Consider the following 15,991-nt stretch of genomic DNA (forward strand, 5'->3'; position numbering starts at 1 on the left):
CTACAATGCTAATCCTACCTCAAGCTCTAAAACTCAAACTCCACTCGCAAACCCCAACTAAAACCCCCACCCCATCTTGAATCTGAACCCAACCCCAACCAAACTGCAACCAAAATTCTAATCCAAGCCTCCAACATAACTCTAGTGTGGAAAATATGATGATTTAATTTGCTACTTAAATTTTATTTATAGATATTGTCTATAAATGTAGATATTATCACTAAATTGATTTGCTAGACAGGTTCAGACTCACCAGTAAGAAAAACAAAAAAAATCTATCTACCTATCTTCCACCCATCCCCATCCACCTGTATACCTCTCTATCTGTCTACTTGTATGTAAAAAAAATGCTGGACTCTCTCTCTCTCTCTTTCTCTCTCTCTCTTTCTCTCTCTCTCTTTCTCTCTCTCTCTCTCTCTCTCTCTCTATATATATATATATATATATATATATATATATATATATATATATATACACACACACATACTGTATCTAAGAATAAGAAAAAGAGAATGAAAGTGATGAAAAGTTGCAGGGAAGACAGAGAAAAAGAGAGGAAAAGAGAAGGAGAAGGAAAAAAGAAAAAAAGAGAAAGAGACTAAGACAAAGAGGAAAAGAGGGTGAAGGGGAAGCCAAAGGGGGACAAAATGTGAAATAGAATGAATAAGTAAAAAGAAGGGACATGGTAGAAAGAGAAAATGGAAAAAGAGAATATAAAAAAAAAACAAGGGAAGGATTAAAAAGGGAAGGAAAATAAGCCATTGATAAGAGGGAGAAAAATATAGAGAAAAAGTGAGAAAGAGAAAGAGAGAGAGGGGACCAGATGAGAGGCTAAGTGGAGCCCTGCATCCTGTGGAGAAACAGAATGACAGCAAGACCGCGAGGGAGAGAGAGAAAGATGGGAGAACACTGAGAAGTTGATGCAAAAAATAGCGAAAAAGAGCGAGGGAGAAAGAACAGAATACAGTGAAAAGAAAAAAGAAAGAGAAAGAGAGGGAGAGAGAAGGGCAGGCAGAGAGGTTCCAGCAAAGTGCAGAGTTGCCTCCTGTGGAGAAACAGAGAGTGAAAGCAGGAAAGAGGGGAGGCGAAGAGAGGGAAAATGAAAGAAAGAGAGAACAGTGCCAGTTCAGTCTCATTCCAGCCGAGAGTGGCTCAGCATGACAATTAGAGAAGATGACATTAAGATTCTAAAAGAAGACCCCGAGAGAACATCCTTAAAGGAACTGAACAGTTTATTCGGCATTAAAGCCCAGATCAATCAAAGAATCAGTGTGCTTAGAAAGCAAAACAATAGAAAACAAACTAATGATGTCCCCTCATCCAGGACACGGTAGTGTAGGGTAAAGCAGAGTGTACCACACACACAGACACACACACACATAATTTATTCACTGAAATAAATTACACTCCTCACACACCTGTCAATCATTCTGCATGGACAAAGTGCTCAGTGTTCACTCTTCAAAATTGTGGAACCATTCTGGGTGGCGAATGAAAACATGTAATAACCAGAGACACTGAAAAAAGCATGGATGGATGGATGGATGAAGGTTGATCAGTAGTGTGGAATAATCACACCGGTTAACAAAGACGGATAGGGGGATGGATGGATGGACGTTGACCAGTAGTTTGGAACACAGACACGCTGGGGATTAGAAGGTTAGTATAGATAGATGGATGGATGGATGTTTGGGTGAATGGGTGGATGGATGGACGGATGGATGGCTTGAGGTTGACCAGTAGTTTGATACACAGATTGGTTATTAGAACGTTTGTATAGATGGTTGGCTAGATGTTTTTGAGGGACGATGCTTAATAAGTGAACAAAAGGAAGGCATTTAAAAGATGGATGGATGGATGGATGGAAAAGAAGAAGAAGCAGAAGAAGCATGGCTGGCTGGATGGATGGATGTGAAGAACAATAAGCATGGCTGGATGGATGGATGGATGGTTGGAGAAGAAGAAGAAGCATGGCTGGCTGGATGGATGGATGGTTGGAAAAGAAGAAGAAGAAGAAGAAGCATGGCTGGATGGATGGATGGATGAGGAACATACTGGTTATCAGGTGATGATTAGCATCCACTCCTTACTCCTTCTGTAAATACATTTTGTTCAACTCTATGTGCAATATACATACAATGAAAGCTAACTGGTTTGTCAGTTGGTTGGTTGGATGGATAGACGGATAGATGGATAGATAGATGGATGAGTCTTGGGCTCTGGTGATGTGTGCATTCCACATTACTGGTCAGCCTACCACAGTTAGACGTGAGGAATGTCTTACTGTATTATTGTCTTGATGACCATGTCAAGCTCGGTTTAGTGACATGTCCATCAGAGGAGACGTCTTTTAGCCTGCATTATCCTTTTCATGTCCACTGTCTGATCATTAGTGCAGTGCCTGGGATTCACTCCACACAGTTACGCAACAATCACAGGACGGTCCAGTAGAAGAACCAAAGCGGCCATAGCCTTTGATATGATTAAAGTTTTTGACTTTTATTTAAAAAAAGCAAACCATCTTAGAAAAGCTGTAATACCTGACATGCTCTCCTACAGCAAGAATGCCAACTGGTATCTCTAACATATAAGTCATTTTTATTAAATCAACTATTTTGTCCTCTTTCAAGACCTAACTAAAAGCATGTTTTATTCTTTCATTCTCAAATATCACGTCATCATCCTGCTAGCTTTTTTACCCTCTGTTTTTTTTTCTTTCTTCCTTGTGGAAGTATGGAAAAAGCTGATATATCAATTATTAAAAATATAGAAAATATTATTATAGCTGTAAGTACTGCTTCCTCTGGTCAGATTCCTCTGGCCAAATGTGCTAATGACAATGAAACCATAGGTGAAACAGATATTATATGACTGAAATAAGTTAAGCTGTAACTTGAATTTGGTCACTAATCATGTCACTCAGACTTGACTCAGACCACAGTTCCCATTCCCAATAAGACCATAACCAGGTAGACCACAGATCCCATTCCCAATAAGACCGTAACCAGGTAGACCACAGATCCCATTCCCAATAAGACCATAACCAGTTAGACCACAGATCCCATTCCCAATAAGACCATAGCCAGTCAGTCCACAGTTCCCATTCCCAATAAGACCATAACCAGTTAGACCACAGTTCCCATTCCCAATAAGACCATAGCCAGTTAGACCACAGATTCCATTCCCAATAAGACCATAACCAGTTAGACCACATTTACAATTCCCAATAAGACTGTAACCAGTTAGACCACAGATCCCATTCCCAATAAGACTGTAACCAGTTAGACCACAGATCCCATTCCCAATAAGACCATAACCAGTTAGACCACAGATTCCATTCCCAATAAGACCATAACCAGTTAGACCACAGATTCCATTCCCAATAAGACCATAGCCAGTTAGACCACAGATTCCATTCCCAATAAGACCATAGCCAGTCAGTCCACAGTTCCCATTCCCAATAAGACCATAACCAGTTAGACCACAGATTCCATTCCCAATAAGACTGTAACCAGTTAGACCACAGATCCCATTCCCAATAAGACTGTAACCAGTTAGACCACAGATCCCATTCCCAATAAGACCGTAACCAGTTAGACCACAGATCCCATTCCCAATAAGACTGTAACCAGTTAGACCACAGTTCCCATTCCCAATAAGACCGTAACCAGTTAGACCACAGATCCCATTCCCAATAAGACTGTAACCAGTTAGACCACAGATCCCATTCCCAATAAGACTGTAACCAGTTAGACCACAGATCCCATTCCCAATAAGACCGTAACCAGTTAGACCACAGATCCCATTCCCAATAAGACCGTAACCAGTTAGACCACATTTCCCATTACCAATAAGACCATAGCCAGTTAGACCACAGATCCCATTCCCAATAAGACCGTAACCAGTTAGACCACAGATCCAATTCCCAATAAGACCATAGCCAGTTAGACCACATTTCCCATTCCCAATAAAATGTGAAATGAAAATCATGCCTTAATTTCTATAAGATTTGCCTTTTGTTTTCTGATTCACTGTGAAATCACAAAGTTAACTCCGAGTAGACAATGATTATACTGAACTGTATCCTGACAGACAGCAGGTGGTATTGAATCTGCTGTGTAAAGAGCCCAGTGTCCCTGAGAACCCGTTAAAGACCCTTTTTCGGCCTAAGCCTATGCGTTACAGCTGGACCGTATCCCAGCATGCCTGTGGTGAGCCACACTTCACTTCAGACATATCGACTTCTCTCAGTGACTCGTCGATCTCAGCTCAATCCACCTGGGCGCTAAGAGCTCGCCTGCGCTCCAGGAAGCCACTTTGTGAAAACACACACACACACACACACACACACATACACATTCTGACTACATGCTTTATAGCGTATGGGGAGATTTATCAGACAGATGGTTTAGAGAGGAACTGAGCTCATGATGGCTCCTGAATTCATCTGTACCTCAGGTGGCATCAAGTAAATGACCCAGAAATCCCTCAAGACCTATCATGAGTGTGTGTGTGTGCGTATCACATATTTTGTTATCTAATCTGTGTATTTTGTTCTCTAGCTTGTCGTTGTAGCATGCTAGCTAAAGCACGAAATATCCATTACACAGCGAGGTGATCAGATGCTCTCAGCTGAGAGGAGAACACGAAGAACCAGCCGTCATGAGTTCTCCAGCTAGAACAACTTCACAACTGGCTAAAGATATAAATTCCACAGTGAGGATAAACTGGAGGTCTGTCATTCACGAGCTTCCACCAAAATGAAAGAACAAAACAAATATGTTTCCTGTTCAGTGATTAAAACACTAATCAGTTTCAAATCCTTTTTATTTTTAAAATCCTCCACACTGTAGCTTTAACTTATAAACGCTGTACATTCACAATATAAATATTTATTTTCTTTAAAATTCTTTCTAACTGTATTTTGTTTTTCTTCCTTTCTCTCTTTTTGATTTGATGTCTTTTCAACTCTTCCTCTTTCTTTAGAGTTTCTTTTTCTCATTTATCTTTCTGTCATCTACCTTTTTTGTTTCATTTTATGTATTTTTGATATTCTTTCTTTCTTTCTTACTTTTGTGGTCTTGTTTTCCTTCTTACTGGATTTTCTATCTTTAATTTATCTTTCGCTCTCTGTTTATTCTGTATATTTGATTTTTTTTCTTTCTTTCAATTTTATTTAGTTTCTTTCTTTCTTTCTTTCAATCCAATTTTATTCTTTTTTTCTTTCTATTCCGTTTTGTTTTCTTCCTTTCCATTTTTATTATTTCTTTCTTTCTATCTTTTGATTTTTTTTCTTTCAATTTTATTTCCATCCATCATTTTTTTTATTCTTTCCTTTAATCTTCTTTTTATCTATTCTTTCAATTTTCTTGCTTTCATATGTCTTTTTGTCTTTTAATTTTCTTTCATCTCTTTTCTCTCTTTCTTTACTGTAAGTGTGTACAGAATGTGTGTGTGTGTGTGTGTGCGCGTGTGTGTGTGGGAAATTGTTTACTGACGTTAATGTACTGACTTGATTATTTACTACATCTTCATTTAAAAAGGGAATGAAAGAAAAGCAGAAGGAAAAACAGACTGAGAAGGAGAGAGAGAGATGAGAAAGGTACTGGCGTGTGCTTGTGGCCATCAACACACCAAACACAATTTAACAGTAAAACAGGAATCAAAACATGAGAGAAACCTTCTGAGGACAACCGGCTGCTCATGAAGACAAAAAGTGCAGATTTTACTGCAAAAAGTGTGTGTATGTGTGTGTGTGTGTGTGTGTCACACTGATAAAGGGCTTCTCTCCACAGACATCTGGCGTGTGTGTGACTCAGCCCTGTTCTGTGGCAGGAGGTTGAGAAACCCATAATGCGCACACACACACACACACACGCTCGCATGCACACACACACACACACACACACACACACTCACTTGCACAAACGCACACACGCGCACACACACACATGCACACACAGAATGGCAGAAGGGCAAAATAAACTTAACACATCCATACTTGACAAACTGAAGAGAAATAAAGAACAGACTGACACACACGACTCACACACCTCACCTCAAAAACACACACACACGACACACACGCATCACCTCCAAAACACACACACACACACACACACACACGCATCACCTCCAAAACACACACACACACGACTCACACACCTCACCTCAAAAACACACACACACACCACACACACACACACACACGCACCACCTCCAAAACACACACACACACACACGACTCACACACCTCACCTCAAAAACACACACACACGACTCACACACCTCACCTCAAAAACACACACACCACACACACACACACACACACACACACACCACACACATGCATCACCTCCAAAACACACACACACATACACACACACAAGTGGGTGCCTGAGGCTGATCTGGATGATGATCAGATTGTCATTTCTGGCTGATTGTCATTCCTTGTTTACCAGCAGATATATACACACACACACACACACACACACACACACACAACATTAGAGTGTAAATAATGAAAGTGATCATAGGTGTGATGTGTTTGCTGTTGAGGTCTGAAGGCAGGATTGTATCAACATCCGTGTGTGTGTGTGTGTGTGTGTGTGTGTGTGTGTACATATGTGTGTGTGTGTGTGTGTGTGTGTGTGTTGGAAGGTAAATTGAGGCAGTGAATCAGACACTGCTGACACGCTGTCACTGATTCCCACTTTGATGATTTAAACATGGAGAGATTTTAGTGGTGGCCGCTGGGCATGGAGACACCGCAAGCATGGCATTATGGGAAAGCGTCAAGAAGGAGGGGGGGGGAGGACAAAAAAACAAAGCGATGCCACATTATAAAAAAACAACATCTAATATAAAGTGCTTTCATGTCTTCGTTTAAATATTCTAAGGCTACATTGTATATCGGATTGTGTGTAGCCTAAATATGGTGACGTCCACAACAGTACTTCACACAACGGAATCTAAAATTATGAACTGATGCTGTGTAACTGATGCTACGTTGTTATGTTGCTATGTTAAAAAATGTTACATCAAATAACAGCGTATTAGCTAATAAATAAAATCGCAACAATCTTCGCTCAGAAAAGGTGGAGTTTAGTGCAACTTACACCACAGTGCTGCTCTGATTGGTCAGAAGGTGTTGATTAATTTTCTATAACAGCAGCTCTGACAGTAGTGCAGCTGCAAATCGCAGGTTTATATTAATGCGCTGGTTCTAACACTTTAAACTATTGTTTCTATAGCAACAACAATTTAACCCTTGTGGAAGGAGTCTCCAGCGTCAGGGCTTTGTAACAGTCAGAGGTAAAGCTGTAAGTAAGTTTTCTGACATCTTCAGGACAGAGGAGTTTACGCGTTGCAGTTTCTCAGTAACTAAAGATAACAAGCTGCTTTTTTCTGTCATTAACTTCAAGAGAGAAAAAAAAAGAGAGCTGGTGAGGGAACGACTGTTTATAGCTGCTGTAACGTAAGCGAGAACATGAACTAAATTGGTTCAAGTATCATTTGTTCCTTCTTTCGTTCACTCGTTCTTTCATTCATATGTTCTTTCGTTCTATTATTCTTTCATTCGTTCTTTCTTTCGCTCTTTCATTTGTTCTCTTTGTTGTGTTCTATCGTACTTTCGTTTGTTCTTTCGTTTGTCCTTTCGTTCGCTCTCCTTCATTCATTTCTTCTTTTGTTGTTTTGTTCGTTCTTTCTTTCTCGTTTGTGTTTGTTCTCTCATCAAAATGATTGCTATATTAAAGGGGTGGGGCTTATACACCAGCTGTAGCCCTCACGTTTCTCTGAAAACACAGTCACGTTAGAAATTTTCATCAGCTCGTGTCTATTTTAGAAAAAATAAAGGTGAAGACGAGATCAGAAGACTGGCACTGAACAGAGAGCCTCTGCTGTACTTTAATATGCAGCTAAAGCAGGTTGGTGCTTTACTTCAGTTGATGCAACACAAAACTTTCCTTTGAAATGAAGGTTAATTTGCTTAGAAGACTTCATGGACCAAAAGTCATTATGACAAAAAGCTTGACTTTGATAAACAGATCAGAAAAAAAAAACATGGAAAGAAACATGGCTGCCAGACTACACATTCTTCTACCACCTCCACTGGCTCGTCACGGTCTATTCCACGCCAGCTGTAGAGATTCCCGCTAATTAGATCCACCTAGAGACTGTTCAAAATAGACAACTCAATCTTCAATCTTCATGGAGACATTTTGGACTTTCCTCAGAAGTCGAGACATATCTGATGGTCACGATTGCTGGAATCACCCTTAGCCCTTAACTGGAGAAGTGTCTGCCCAGGGAGTCACGCTGACCATCGAAAGCAGAAAACGCACAAAGCTTGTGCGAAGATTGCCTCCGAGATCGATGCCGCGCTCGCTTGGCAGGGAGAGCCGAGATGAGCAAGAAGCTGGCAGCTTAAAATCGCACAACTTTATTTCTTTTGAAAGAGCCTCGGTAAGTTCATGCAGAACAGCCATCTGTCCACGATGCACGGCTGCCAAAATCCTCAGAGCTCTCCGGATCCAAAAATAAATAAGGTGAAATAAATATGCAACTCGATGGGAATTTAGGAAAAACAGAAAACTGGGGGCGGTGGCATGATCAGACAGGATGGAAACTTCTAAAGGACGTCAGCTATATGTAATTAAAAATCAAAGTAAAAGAGACAGGGAGAGGAACCGTCCATGGCTGAAGGCTCTCTTGGTGTGAAGAAATGGAAAATTCTGAGGTGCACTTGTACAGAATTACACCATTGACACATACTCGATTTTACTGTGTATGTGCTTCATTGAGAAGATTTTATTTTCCTTTCTAATCGACTACACTTTCAGTGTAACACAAATCAGTGGTAGGTTAAATAACCACTCTTTACAACCATGATGAGCAGAAAAGCAACTCAAAAACACATGATATGTCGAACCTTGGGGAAGATGAGCTACAGGGGTTCCACTCCTGTCAGCCGAGAACAGGAATCTGAGGCTGCACTGGACACACCAAAAACTGTACAGCTGCAGAAAACCATTATAAAAAATAATAATGTAAGTTTTGTTCTACTTTAAATGGAGTCAGCAGTTTGGAGGAAAGTCCATAAAGATCACAGTCTATTTTATCAACTTTGTCAAAGGACACTATATGGACTTAAGTTTATGGACACCTGACCATCACACCCATATGTGGTTCTTCCCCAAACTGCTGCCACAAAGTTGGAAGCACACAATTGTATAGAATGTCTTTGTGTGCTGTAGAGTTACAGTTTCCCTTCACTGGAACTAAGAGGCTGAAACCTGTTCCAGCATGACAATGCCCCTGTGCACAAAGCGAGCTCCATGAAGACATGGTGTGTGAAGGTTGGAGTGGAAGAACTCGAGTGTCCTGCACAGAGCCCTGACCTCAACCCCACTGAACACCTTTGGGATGAACTGGAACACCGACCGCACCCCAGACCTCCTCACCAACATCAGTGTCTGAACTCACTAATGCTCTTGTAGCTGAATGAACACAAATCCCCACAACCACGCTCCAACATCTAGTGGAAAGCTTCCCAGAAGAGTGGAGCTTATTATAACATCAACAGGGGAATAAATCTGGAACAGGATGTTCAACAAGCACGTATGAGTGTGATGGTCAGGTGTCCACATACGTTTGAGCATATAGTGTACCATTTGTTCTCTTCTGAATTAAGCTGAATAGTGAGTGAATAATTTTACCCATGTTTCCCCTCTAATTATTTTTGCATTGTGCAGCAAAGCCAGCAATTCAGTCCCCAATATAGCAAACGCAACAGAAAAATCAAAGGCAAGGACGGCCCTCGCGTTTAAGGTTTGACGTGCTCACTGTGACATTAAATTGGTTAGAATGTCAACAAGAATCTGCTTCATCCGTCTGTTCGGAAGTTCTGACTACACACAACTGCACTGCGACAAAAGATGGCAAACTCAGCACCTTCTTCTCTCTTAACTTTCAATCTACATGATAAAAGGTCATCTCTCCCAAGGAAGCTGTGAAAACTCAAACCTGGATTGGACTGAAAATGTAGACCGGGTGCACAGAGGTACATAAACACCTCAGTGTTTCATACAGAATCTTCTCTTAAACAGCACGAGACTTGCAGAACAGCAGAGTTCTAGAATGCAACAATATTCTAGAACACCTCTATCATTCCGTTGTACTGTAGAGTTCTCATGCAACTTTACTGGAATCTGTGTTCAAGAAAGGAACAATGTTCTAGAAGACGTCTACGATTCTCAGAATCCTTTGAACTGCGTTCCGCTACAGTTCCACATGCAACCTCACGCGAACCTTCTCATACAACATCATAGGGCATGAAAGAGTGGTGTTCTAGAACAAACCGGTGTTCTAGAACATACATCTACGATTCTCAGAATCCTTTGAACTGCGTTCCGCTACAGTTCTACTGCATCCTTACTGCAATCTGCTTGTAAAACAACACCAGAGTTGAAACAGTGGTGTTCTAGAACTGAGCAGCGTTCTCGCACGTGTCTGTGATTCTGAGAACCCTTTGAACTGCGGTATGCTAGAGCTAAACATCAAAAGACATGGAACAGCAGTGTTCTAGAATGGAACGATATTCTAGAACACCTCTATGATTCACAGAATCCATTGTACCGCAGAGTTCTAATGCAACCGGAAACTTTTCATAAAAAAAAGTCTTGGGATAATCAGGTTTTAGAACATACTATGGTTCTAGAACACATCTATGATTCTCAGAACCCTTCGAAATGTGGTCCACTACAGTTCCACATGCAACCTCACTCAAATCTTCTCATACAACATCAAAGGGCTTGAAACATTGGTGTTCTAGAACATACATCTACGATTCTCAGAATCCTTTGAACTGCGTTCCGCTCCAGTTCTACCGCATCCTTAGTGCAACCTGCTTATAAAACCACATCACACTTGAAACAGTGGTGTTCTAGAACCGAGCAGTGTTCTCGCACGCGTCTGTGATTCTGAGAACCCTTTGAACTGCGGTATACTAGAGCTCTACAGTGACCACACTGGAATCTTCTCTTAAACATCTCCAGACTTCAAAGAATGGTGTTCTAGAATGGATCAGTGTTCTAGAACATGTCTGCAATCCATTACAGTTCTACTGCACCCTTCTTGCACACTTCTCGTAAACATCAAAAGACCTGGAACAGTGTTCTTGAACACGCCTATGATTTTCCGAACCCTTTGAACTGCGGTACGCTAGAGTTCTACGGCAACCTTACAGGAATCTTCTCGTAACGATCAAAAGACGGTGCTCTAGAATGGAACAGTTCTAGAACATGTCTCAGAATTGGCGCTGCACCACAGTTCAGATTCCTCTCACTACACAGTAACAGGAAGGAAGCTCGAGGAAGGAAGTGAGGCTTTTGGAAAGAGGTTGTATTGACGCACCGATCTTCTTGGAGCGCTCTTCTCCTCTGTTGTGGATGCTGATGGGAGAGTAGATGAAGGGGCTGGCAGAGCTGACGTTCGGCCCGAGCAGACCCTTCACTTTATGTGGACGGAGACTTGCAGGCAGATTCAGCAGAGACACAGACCTAAAGAGAGAAGAGAGAGGAATATTAAGGTGCTTTCACATACAGTATGCGGCATTGAAGCAGTTTTAACGGACCCCTGCTGTGTTCTACCCCCTCAGTGCGGTTCTGTAGGCAGGACAGAACACGGCACTTGGGTCCGAGAGCGTCTGAGTGAGGTGGTGATGGTCCGCGTCCAAGTGAACTCTTCAGAGTTTTACAAGGATATTATCAGCTCTACACTTTCCTCGGCCATTTTTTTGTTTATGTGCAAACCAAATCAAATAGCAATGGAACCAAAAGAACCGATTTCACACCGATTCAGACTCTAGGACTTATAGTTGTGAAAGTTTCCCAAAGACAATTATCTTTCCATCTCTCTAGCAAGCACTTACAACTGTTAGTGTATTTACGGTAGCCGTACTACTCCAGCAGTTACGGTAATGCTATGGGAAGTTACGCTACAGTTAGTATCAGAAGTCAGTCTTTTAGCTTTCGCTACAGAGCCTGGTACATTTCCTAAAACAACATATGACTAAGACCCGCCTACTTTCACAGAAAGATGCCATTTGAGTGACATTACAACCAACCAATCGCAGACCTTTTCTGGAGCATGTTGGCAAGCATGCAAGGATATTTCGTTCGCTGTTCTTGAATCGTTTTTAAAAGTTGCAAATCTTGTTCAGAAAAGCTCATTGTGCAGAAGTTAGTGCTTTGCTCTTTATGCTTTGGTAGTATTGTGGACCATAATTAAAGAAACAAAGGGTTTCAAATGGAAAAAGAGAACCCATTTACTGACATTTCAAAGAATTCAAATATTCAGCATTCTTCCTTTATAACAAAATGTCAACTTTCAGTACATGGGACATCAGCGAGCCACCTTTAGCGACGCCTCAAAACATGTGCGGTCAGCGTAAGTCTAACAGCCACTTGTGGAAGGAAAAGACTGACGTTTACTTTCATTTATACACAGTGTGGGTGTTTCTTACTGCGTTCCCACGACACAGGAGACCAACATGGCCTCGGGCACTAACACTCAGCAGGGTTGGGAAGTTTGTAACAGAGCGGTAGATGTGCTGACTCTGGAAGATGCTAAGAGAATCACTAGTGAGCAGAATGGACAGTCATTTCTGGCTGAGAAAGAAGGAGACACGCTGAAATTTAGGAGGTCTTGTACTCATTTTTCAGTAAGAAGACACAACGCCTAGTTTTAGCACCAGATTAGCAAGCTAGCTAAATAGATTAACAAGGGCCTTTTACTGAGTCCTACTGATGGAGAAGCTCTGATAGTGTATAAAGACTGAATCCTGGTCTTGAGTTAGTTAAATATACCAGCAATGAACAACCTCAAGCTGGTAAAACACGTCTGGGAATCATTCCTGCCACAAAACCTCTTTCAAATCCCTCCAACTTCAAAACAACCATCCTCTCCTAAGCGATGATTGAAAAAAACGCACCAATAAACCACGTTAGCTAACGAGATACTACTGTAGAATAAGACATGCCTCTGTGGGCGGGGCATATATGGTTCTCGGGATCATTTAATTGGACGATTACAAAGTTTTGCCTTGATATAAATCACCCAAAAAAAATTTTTTGTGTGTGATGAGCTATAAAATTAAAACAAGAATATCTCCAAATCTAACATTTTGTATTTTTCCACCAATTTTGATTTCAGAGGCACTTTCATGTGACGTGCTCACTGGCGCCAAAACTCTGGCAGTGTCATAAGTTTCTGATTAAAGTCCCAGAGTGTGGACGTTGCTACAACACTTGTCTACAAGCCACCAATAGGAGGATGGCAAACTCATGGGACAGCTTCAGATACAGTAGCAGCAATAACAAAATATAAATGAAACACGCTAATGGACAGTTTGAGATTAAAGCTCATCTTTCTCCTTGCATTAGGGTCGCTGTTGATACATCGCACAGAACATCTGGTGGGCTACAATCAGTAATCGTACACCCACACAGTCACCCAAATGAAATACAATATTTCCTCCAAAGTAAAGATTAACTGTGCTTGACGTGAAAGTATTCTTTAAGTAACAAATCCAATAAACAAATTTAAAGCTCTTCAGCAGGTGAGCTGTCAGGCGGGACTCCAGATTGATGGAGAGCGCTGCAACACTGCGTCACTGCATCACTTCAAAATGAACTCTTTAATCTTACGACCTCAAATGTGGCAGAACGCTAATGCCAAAGCGAGCCGAGGCCGTTAACGGTGACATTTATTCTTCTAACAAGACAATGATTTCTTAAACGGCGAGCGGGGAAAGCGATAATTCATTAAAAGTAATTGTGCACGCAGGGTCTCAAACTGCCATGTAAAAACTGTTCATCCGTTTTAGGGGGAGCGGAAAGAGAGACAGAGACAGAGCGGTAAGGAGGAGAAGAGGAAGACACTGTGTGAGACACAACGCCGTCGGGGAGGAATGTTCAAATCACTTTCCTGCCGACAAATTGAGGAAATTTTTCAACTTCAGCACACAACCTACGTACCAGAGAAATGAAGGGAAACTAGAAGATTGATCACAGAAAAAAAAAAAAAAATGAGTTAGGTTATAAACAAAAACGTGCATTTTTTACATGCTAAATTGTTATTCTCTTCTTTGAATCAAAAATTTGAATCAATTTAAGTTTTTGGAACTCAAAACCTTTCCAACATAACACACAAATGTTATGTTTTGATTTTTTTTTTTTTTTTTTTTTTTTTTTTTTTTTTAGGAACTCTACTCATGAATCTATACCATGTAACAAATCAGTGCTGCTTATAATATATCATTTTACCTATATTCCGTTGATCTGCTTTTCCGCAAATCTCCTTTTTAGAGTTTTTACTCTGTAATTTTTTTGTATGTTTTCAAATTCAGTTAAAAAAAGTTAGGATCATTAAAAAAATAGAAGTAAAAAAAAAAATTCTCAAACAGCAGCTGAACTCACTGATCTGAGAACTGTCCCAGTGGGCGTGGTCTAATATTCTAATGAGAATGGTTGATTGACAGCTCTCTGTCTGAGACTCTACCTGCGATGTCAGTCAAGCAATCACGACTGTTCAACCTCCATGTAGCGGCCACCCAGTTACAGAGTTATACAATAAGTATGCATGTTAGGTTAGCTTTTCTTTTTTTTTTTTTTTTTTTTTTTTTTTTGTGCAAGGTCACTCCGATACACAGTGGGTTCCTGAAAACCTTTTAACCAATTACACTCATGAATCTTACAAATCGTAAACCTGTAGCTGTATCTTCACTGGATTGGGACGCGTCCCACCCACCTGACAATGGGCAGCTTGGTCAAGGGCACCGGGGCCAGTTTGAGTCCGTCTGGAAGTGTGATGACGTTCATCCCTCCAGGACACTTAGACGTGTAGTTCTCCAGACTCTGCGTCACCTCCTTCTTTTCTGTGGACAGGAGGACAAACACAACCAAGGACAAGGGTTAGAAATGGAGACAAACTGCACAAGTAATCAGTGTGATGGTAGCAGCTGTAGTGTTTTAATAAAGAAGGTGATCACGTTAATTAAGGGTGATGTGGTTCAGTTTGTTCATTTCATACCAAGATGGAAGAAAATGCAGAAAGATTAACCTTCGCAATTTTTCATTTTTGTGTGACTGTGTTGATGATATTCATTCTACTCGGTTAATTCTAGTTATTTCCAGCTCAGTGTTTTAGTCTTAATTCTTTTAACCTAAAAAAAATTTTTAAATGGCTTCTGAAGGCATTAAATGTCAAGTGTGAAGGCTGAGCTGCAATCGTTTTGGGTTTTGAGTCATCCCAAAACATCTTTTTGGGAGCAATAAGAATCACTGTGCTTCCGATATTTTTGTTTGTTCCTATTTTAGTTTTGTCTGGGTACAGCAGACACTATAAAAGACCTTTTATTAAAAACAGAGATGCTGTCCTCTGTCTTTTCTAACTAAAAAAAAAAAAACTTTCCACTGCCAATCAGAGATGGCAAAAATCCCGCAATGCAAATGAAACACCGAACTTCTTAAGAGCCTCTGGTGGAAATCAGTTTCCTCCTGCTCTCAAGAGGCCATCACCCATCGTGAGATATGAATTTAATGAGGCAAATTATCTGAGCTGCGGTAGATCATGAGCTAGACGGGTTTGACGGGGGGGTGAGACAATCAAAACCGCTTCGAGCTGTGCTGAACAGAAGACCGCTGAGATCCAGCCTCGATTGTGACTAAAGAAGAAGAGTCAGTGGGAGAAAGAGAAGGAAGGAAGGTCATGTCCCCGTCACTGCGATGGATCTGGTGTGAATGGTAACTGAATTATATGAGTATAAATTGGTTAATTAGATTGATGTTAATCCATCACTTCCCAAGAAGTCCTTCACATCACTGTAGCATCCAATGGCTCATGTTTCTAGTTTCTCATCTGCATTCTGATCTCTTTTACTCTATATACAGTCCCCTTCGCAAGTATTGATCCGGCAAGGCCACTTTTT

At 40.9% G+C, this 15,991-nt stretch overlaps 1 protein-coding gene across 2 annotated transcripts in view; it reads right to left on the reverse strand.

Annotated features, from left to right (window-relative positions):
* trappc9 (trafficking protein particle complex subunit 9) overlaps positions 1-15,991 on the reverse strand; it is a 214,056-nt gene that overhangs the window by 149,692 nt on the left and 48,373 nt on the right. For both annotated transcript variants that reach the window (XM_034307425.2, XM_053236694.1), the window contains 2 exons: positions 14,812-14,938; positions 11,416-11,561 (listed from right to left, as the gene is read on the reverse strand). In XM_034307425.2, coding sequence (XP_034163316.2) covers positions 11,416-11,561; positions 14,812-14,938 — 273 coding nt within the window. The remainder of the gene's footprint in view (positions 1-11,415; positions 11,562-14,811; positions 14,939-15,991) is intronic.

This window comes from Pangasianodon hypophthalmus, chromosome 9, assembly GCF_027358585.1.
Source record: "Pangasianodon hypophthalmus isolate fPanHyp1 chromosome 9, fPanHyp1.pri, whole genome shotgun sequence".
Lineage (NCBI taxonomy): Eukaryota > Metazoa > Chordata > Actinopteri > Siluriformes > Pangasiidae > Pangasianodon > Pangasianodon hypophthalmus.